The sequence below is a fragment of the Chinchilla lanigera genome, unplaced genomic scaffold (genome assembly GCF_000276665.1).
Source record: "Chinchilla lanigera isolate Chin_1 unplaced genomic scaffold, ChiLan1.0 scaffold00063, whole genome shotgun sequence".
NCBI lineage: Eukaryota > Metazoa > Chordata > Mammalia > Rodentia > Chinchillidae > Chinchilla > Chinchilla lanigera.
Window position 1 is genome coordinate 7,242,239 of NW_004955464.1, and position 8,011 is coordinate 7,250,249.

General features: G+C 36.2%; 1 protein-coding gene across 2 annotated transcripts in view; it reads left to right on the forward strand.

The window, feature by feature from the left end:
* Nrd1 (nardilysin (N-arginine dibasic convertase)) overlaps positions 1-8,011 on the forward strand; it is a 75,287-nt gene that overhangs the window by 19,291 nt on the left and 47,985 nt on the right. For both annotated transcript variants that reach the window (XM_005398598.2, XM_005398599.2), the window contains exon 2: positions 5,978-6,284. In XM_005398598.2, coding sequence (XP_005398655.1) covers positions 5,978-6,284 — 307 coding nt within the window. The remainder of the gene's footprint in view (positions 1-5,977; positions 6,285-8,011) is intronic.

The window sequence follows — 8,011 nt, forward strand, 5'->3', positions numbered from 1 at the left end:
CCCTTCTCCCTTCTCCCTTCTCCCTTCTCCCTTCTCCCTTCTCCCTTCTCCCTTTTCCCTTTTCCCTTTTCCCTTCCCTTCCCTTCCCTTCCCTTCTCTTCCCTTCTCTTCCCTTCCCCTTCCCCTTCCCCTTCCCCTTCTCCCTTCTCCCTTCTCCCTTCTCCCTTCTCCCTTCTCCCTTCTCCCTTTTCCCTTTTCCCTTTTCCCTTCCCTTCCCCCTTCCCTTTTCCCTTTTCCCTTTTCCCTTCCCTTCCCTTCCCTTCTGTTTTCTTTTCCCTTCCTCCCTTTCCTTCTACCTCTCTCTTGTTCCCCTTCCCATTTGAACATTTTCTTTCTATTTTTTCTAATATCTGTTACACATTTTGGTCCTTATTTGCCCTTTTGGTTTCTCATACCAGACAAACAATGCAGTATTTAAACTTGTGTGTACAATTTCTTTCACTTAAATAGTATAGTCTAATCTCGCGGTGCATCATTTATCTAGAAATGTCTCAAGTTTATCCTTTATGGCTAAGAAGTACTTCGTTGAATAAAAAAAAAAGCACATTTTTTTTTTATCTAGTCATCTATTAGTGGGCATTTGGATTGTTTCCAAGATTTGGAAACTGCTGCTATAAACAAGGGTGTGTGGTGTTATGCTTTTAATTCTTTCAGGAAGATACCAAGAAGAGGAATAGCTGGGTCAAATGGAATCTCGATCTGATTTCCACAGTGTTTTCCTGACATCTTAAAGGAGTCCTATAGGTTTTAAACTGTTAAGGTAGCTAAAGTTCCAAATGTACTACTGCGTAATTAATAAATAATATTGTAGCCTTAAATTGTTAAAGCTTCGGGCCTGGGTAGACAATGCCAGATCTTTGTGGATTAAAAAGGTACTTGGAGCAGGGATTGGGGAGACTTTGTAATTATGTGACATCATCCCTCATGTGGTCTCAAGTATTTTTAGCTTTAAATATACAAGCTCCTCTCTGTAGTTTTAAATTTTAATAAGTGGAAGTGGCTTCTTGATGAAAGGTTGGTTTATTAAGACACAAAAAATGAGCAGAAGAGTGCTTTATTATAAAGAAAATACCCTGTTCTGAATTCTTAGAAATAGTTCAAAATCTGTTCCAGTCTTCATTGTCAGTATAGGAGCAGGGAGAGAATGAAACCAAATCAAGGAAGACAAGTTGAATAGGCGAAAGTTTTCTTAGAGAAAGATTAACATTTTAGAATCACCTCCCTCATATATATATTTATACAGAAACATATAAATACAGGGCTTAAAATTACATGATTTGAGGGAAAATAGCGATGTTATAAATAATTACAAAGTAAGCCCCCTAATTTTACTCTTGACCTAAAATGATCTAGCACCATCTTTCCCAGAGTAGAAATAGCAATTAAGACCAGAACTGGAGTGATTGTTTTTTATATATCTGAAAGTGAGGTTTGAAGGCTAAATTACCAGTACCTATATTCCATGGTATGGCTGCTGGATAATTTATTTGCATATTCTCATGTCTATGGACATTTAAGATGTTATTTATCACAAATATTACTGCAATGGAAATTGATTGATATGTGCTTGTGTGTGAATATTTCTATGATATACCTAGAAATGAAAATTACTGAGTCAAAAGGTATTCAGAGTTAACATTTTAAAAAAGTCGATAATGCCCTATTTCCCACAATAATGCTGTACCATTTGGGATTCACCAGAAGTGTTGAAGAATTCTCTGTCTCCTTCCAGCTTTAGTTATTAATAATTTTTATTTAAATAATTTGCTAGATGAAAAATATTTCATTGTTTTAATTTGATTATCTTTGGTTTCTGGTGAGGTTGATCATCATTTCATATAAAAGATATCTTGTATTTATTTTTTTTTCTTTTTGTTGCTTTGGGGTTTTTTTGAGGTTGGGGCTATGTAGTTCAGGCTGGCCTTGAATTCACTATGTAGCTAAAGCTGACCTTGAATTTGCAATCCTCCTGCCTCAACCTCTGGAGTGCTTTGGGTGTTTTTTTGCTCTATCATTGGAATACTTCTCCATTGTTAATCTTTTTACCAGTATTCAGTTTGCTCTTTGATTTATAAACTTCTGAAATTAACACGCAGGAGTCCTCTCCTTATCCTTGGTTTTGCTTTCTGAGACCCTTAGTCAACAGAGGTCTAAAAATATTAAGTAGAATATTGCAGTTATAAATTACCATTCATTCGTTTATTTGCAGTGCTGAGGATTGAACTCTGAACCCAGGGCCTTCACAATGAGTTACATCCCCATCTCTTAAAATTTTTAAAATTTTGAAACAGGGTCTCCATAAGTCACTAAATTGTGCAGACTGGGCTCAATATTGTGATCCTCCTCTTCTGTCTCCCATTACAGGTGTAGGCCATCACATCTGACTATCCATGAATGTTTTAAATTGCTCGCTGTTGAGAATAGTTTTGAAATCCTTCACCTACCTGCTCTAAGCTATGTTAGATGTGATTCATCTTTTTGACCAGTGTATGTATGTGTGCACACTGCGTATACTACTCTTTCTTTAGTTACTTAGTAAATGTCTGGGTTATCAGAAATATAGGGCTGGCAGTATCTCCAATTTAAGCTGGTCATGGTGGCCCATGTCTGCTATCTTAGCTATTTGGGAGGCTGAGGCAAAAGAAGTCAGTTTGAGGCCAAGCTGAGCAACCTAGTGAGACCTTACCTGTTGTAGTCAGGGCTTACTAGGGAATAGATTTAATACAGGACATGTAACTTATAGGATTATTTTATAACATTCACCCAAAGAGTCAAATGCATAAGAGTGAGGGAGACCTGTCCACACACTAGAGACCCAAAGAACCCAGCTGAGGGCCTGGATCCCACAGCAATGTCCTGCACGAGTGCTGCTGAAGACCTAGAGCCCCTGACAATGCTTCATGCAAGTCTTTGTCATGGATCTGCACTGGAAGGTCCAAAGGTCAGTGGTAGAAGCTAGAAAATCTGCGCCAGCAGGATGAAGGATCTGCCCTGGAGCCAGGCAGAAACACTCAAGGTAAGGACCAGAGCTCCCCCAAAAGGAACCACAGCCATCCTCTGCAATATCAAGGACTCGAGCTCCTCGAAGGATGAAAGCATCTGTGTTCATACCAGGAAAACCAGTGTGACAAGCTTCTCCAAGAGAATCAGTGGCACACAATCTTCCCCTCCTGTTCCCTTTTTATGCTTCTGGCAGCAATCATCAGGGGATACCCAGCACCAAGCTGATTCAGTTCAGCTGGGTGTTACAAGTTGACCATTAGTTACTCCACCACACCATCTCAAAAAAATTAAAAAGAACTAGGGATATAGCTTAGCACCTGAGTTCAGTGCCCTTTACTGGGGAAAAAAATTGTAAGTTGTTGCTGAGCCATGTATGTCTCTGTTTTATAATATTTCATTGTGTGAAAAGCATTCCACTGTATATATATCACAGTTTTTCCATTCTGTGAAGTGAACATTTGGGCTGTTTCCAGTTTGATTAATAATTGAACTTATTATCTGGAGACTTTCTAATCTTTTTATTATTGAGCTGGAGCTTAGGATTTCTCCAGGTTTATTAATTCAATTTTTAAGGAACCAATATATTATCAGGTGTATTTATGTCTGTGGTTTTCTGTTTTCTCCATTAATCTGATCAAATTGGCTTATTCTCATTTCTGAAATTTATAATTTGTGAGTGATGTCCTTTTCTGCTTTCTGTATCTTATAATTTTATTCCTAAACAAAACGAAAATAAAATATAAAACCTTAACTAACATTCAAGTTGTGAACTTTCACAGATACGAACAGACCTCGCGTTAGGAACATTCTTCAATGCATACACGTGGCAGCAGTAACTCACGTGTCTCTCGGACATTGGCCTGTGTGCTTGCTGTGCAGTGCAGTAGTGTACACTAGTACGGTGCTCGTGCAGAGCCCAGGATGTCGGGATGCAGTAGGAAAAGCAGTGATGATGTGGAAGGGACTTCTAGGAAGTGCAAAGCAATAGCCAAGGAAATAAAAGTGACAATAGTTGAGAGAGTAGACTGAGGTAAAAAGATGGTAGACCTCATTCATTCTTATAACATGAATTGTTCAACTGCTGGCACAATTCTAAAGAACAAGGACAGGATGGTGGAATGTGAAGTTTTTTCATGCTTCATATATTTGTGTTAAAGGTGTGTAAGATTCACTTTGTGGGACTTAGTGAACATTCTCCTGAAATAGAGCTTATTCCTAAATCAGATCCTTTTAACACCACAAAATTTTTCTGTCATTTTCTGAGGGCTGTTTCTCTTGTGTGAAATTTTTTTGATATGGAAAGAAGATAAATCCATGTGATCAGTCTGCTTGAGCCAGAGATTTCCTTCTTTGTCTTTCTTTTCATTTATTCTTCTTAGTTTCCATTTGATTTTTTGAAACATCCTCGAGGTTTCAGTATACCTTGTTTCGTGGGCCTTTAACAGTTTAATTCTTATAAAGCAGTGTGTTTATCTCTCATTCTGTATTGTAGTTTGATTATCCCATTACTAGATAGTGCCTGATGGTGAGGACTGTGGTTTTTATTCTTTTTATCCTAGAATATCCTAGTATCTGATACATACAGGGTAGAAAATAGATGCTTTTTGAATGAATATTTGAAGAATTAGAAATGGAAGCAGTCTGTAATAGGCACCTAGTGGCCAAACTACTATAGTAATTTTTCACTGCAGACTACCAGCCTGTGGGATTCAGTTTTCTTGCGGAGGTAAACATTTTTTTAGTTTGTAAAGGCAGCAGTTCAAGGCTGGTTGGCGTACATGGTAAAAAAGTAAATCAGTAGGGTTTAAATTTATATGACTTTTTTGCTTGAACACAAGCTAGCTAGCATGACTGCTGTGTATATTGAGGGCTGTTTCTCTTGTGTTAAGTTGTCTGGTATAGTGAAATATTTTAAATAAAAAAATAATAAAAGAGGCTGAGTGGTAGGGTTATTGCGTGATCAATTTTTTTTGGGGGGTACTGGAAATCGAACTCAGGACCTTGCACTTGGCCAGGCAGGTGTGTGTGCCACTGAGCTTTATCACCGGCCCAGTGTGATCAACTTCTAAAACACATTATCTGAATATGTAAATATATTTATATAATTCAGAATTCAAAGTGAAGTATGTCCCTTTGTTTCCCTCTAGCTGTTCAGAGACTGACTAGGTTTTGAAGTTCCCTCCCCACATGAATTGATTAGATTAATTTATAAATACAGTATTTTTTCCTTATCCATGGAAGATTTGTCGTAAGACCTCCAAGGGATGCTTGAAACCATGAATAGTCCAAACCCTGTGCATTCAATACGTACATAAATACACAAATTGAATCCCTTCTCCATCTTAACTCTACCTAATCACTCATTATGCATTGTGACCATAGCTTTTGCAATTTATGGTATGGTAGCAAAAGCAGCACAAGTTTCTTTGTCCTTTACAGTAGATCTTAGCAAATTTAACATAATTTTTTGTATTGAGTTGACAACTTTCACCTTTCATTTAATGGAAGCACTTTACTTCTCTTTGGCATATCTAAATTATTAGCATCTTCACTGTTAAGCTTTGGAGAGCATTGGAAGTTAATTAAGGGTTACTTAAACATGCACACTGATATCACAGCAATCCATCTGATGACCAAGATAGCTACTAAGCGATTAATGACTAGGTAGCATCTACAGTATGGATATAGTGGGCAGTAGGGTGATTTCATATCCTTGACTAGATAGGATGGTGTGAGATCTCATCATGTACTTCATAACGATGTGCAGATTGAAATGTATGAATTAGAATTTTCAGATCATGGTTCACAGTGGATAACAAACTATGAATAAGAGGGTAGATGAGTACTACTGTAGTGTTGGTTTTTATCTCTGTGTGTGTAGACTTGGATTGATTTTTTTTTTCTTAAAATTACTAATCTCATCACTTGTGTTGGTATCATAAAATGAATTAAATATCTTGTGAATTTTTTTCAGATACATCAAATTACAGAATGGGTTGCAGGCACTTTTGATTTCAGATCTGAGTAATACGGAAGGTAAAACAGGAAATGCAGTGGATGATGAGGAAGAGGAGGAGGAAGAGGAAGATGAAGATGATGATGATGATGAGGATGAGGATTCTGGAGCTGAGATAGAAGATGACGATGAAGAGGGTTTTGATGATGAAGAAGAAGAATTCGATGATAATGAACATGATGATGATGACCTTGATACCGAGGATAATGAATTGGAAGAGCTGGAAGAGAGGGCAGAAGCCAGGAAAAAAACCACTGAAAAACAGGTGTGATTTTTATCTGTTTTATCTTTTAAAATTTGGGTTCTTTGGATAACTAGTAAGCTTGTGGTTTATTTCTTACTGGTCAAAAAGAAGTATATATTTGTTTTTTATTTTCAATAAAGGTCTATTCTGTATAGGAGTTATATTTTGAAAACATGTTGTTCTGATTATAAAAGAAATAAATACTCATTAGAAAAGCCATGGAATATAAGGAAAACCAAAACAAAAATTATCTATATCCTTTCAGAGGTAATCAAGAGCAATATTTGAATTTTTGTGTATTTATATATACTGTATGTTTTAAAAACAAATGCCAGGAGTTAAGGATCTGTATAAATTTTAGCCTAGGATGAGGAATAAGAGAATGCATTATTTAGAGAGGCTGGAGAGGGCTTGGGGATATAGCTCAGCAGCACAAGCACTTGCCTGGCCAGTGCAAGGTCCTGAGTTTGATTCCCAGTACCAAAAAATAAAAAATTAAAAAATTAAAAAAAATAGGCTGGAGAAAAAGTGAGGTTCATATATAATCTTCACTTAAGCCCAGGTTCTAATTTCTATTTAGGTGATTGAATTTGATTTATCTTTTTTTTATTGGAAAGCACTAAAGACTCGGCCAAATATGTACATTAAAAGACTTTTAACAGAAGTTGGGGAATTGAACTTATGCTGATATATTATTACAACAATTAACAGATATGTAGTCCTTAATAGAATTTGCCTCATGAAGAGTGCCTCCATTTTTTAGTAAAGAGTTCTCATATTAGGGAATAATATTTTGGAGGCATTACAGTGGTATTGACCAGCAAATATTTATTGATGTTAGTTTCTTGAATACGATAATACATTCAACTTGGTACAGTCCACATATACAAGATTTCAGTCAGATTATTAAGTCCTTATCCTTGACTAGATAGGATGGTGTGAGATATATACATATCTAAATTTTTGAATACATAAAAGTGGTTTGCCCTCAAAGATGTGAAAATGTGAGTCAAAAGTGATAAAGATGTTTTGTTTCGTCTTATTGAGATGAGTCTTTACGTTCCCAGGCAAGTCTCAAACTCCTGGGCTCAAATGATCTTCCCATCTCAGCTTCCTGAGTAGCTGAGACTACGGGCATATGAATGACATTTCACCAGGCTTCAGTACTTTAAGTGAATCTTTTGATAGTCATTTTTTGTGATTTTTTTTTTTTAAAGACTACTAGTTTTTTTTTAACTAAATTGTTGGGGATATTGAGTTGGATTTCTAAGTAGTTTTATGTATCTTATTAGTAGAATTCCTGCCTAGCATGTGTGAAGGCCTGTCTTTAATCCCCAGCATCACCAAAAAGAAGAAAGAGCTTTTTGCCTCCTCTTAAGTGTTGAGTCATGCCTATTTCTGTGTAGTATAAGAGGCCAAGGGATGTTACACTGGAAGGCTTTACAGATGAAACTCACAACACTGAAAAACATGTATCACTTGATAGTATATACTAAAGTCTTTATAAACAGGAGGAATTAATTCATTTTTAATGAAAAATAGATTTAATAATTTCAAATAGAATAGTAATAGGAAAAAAGTTATAAAAGTCAGAGAATAGAAAGTAAGAAACCCAGTTTAAAATTAATTCTAGTTTTGTCTCTATGTTTCTGGATAATCTTAGTCCTTTTTATTTTATTTTTCTCTATTTTCATTTCTTTTTTTTTTTTTTTTTGTGCCAGGCTGCAAAGTCATCTGTGAAGTGTTTA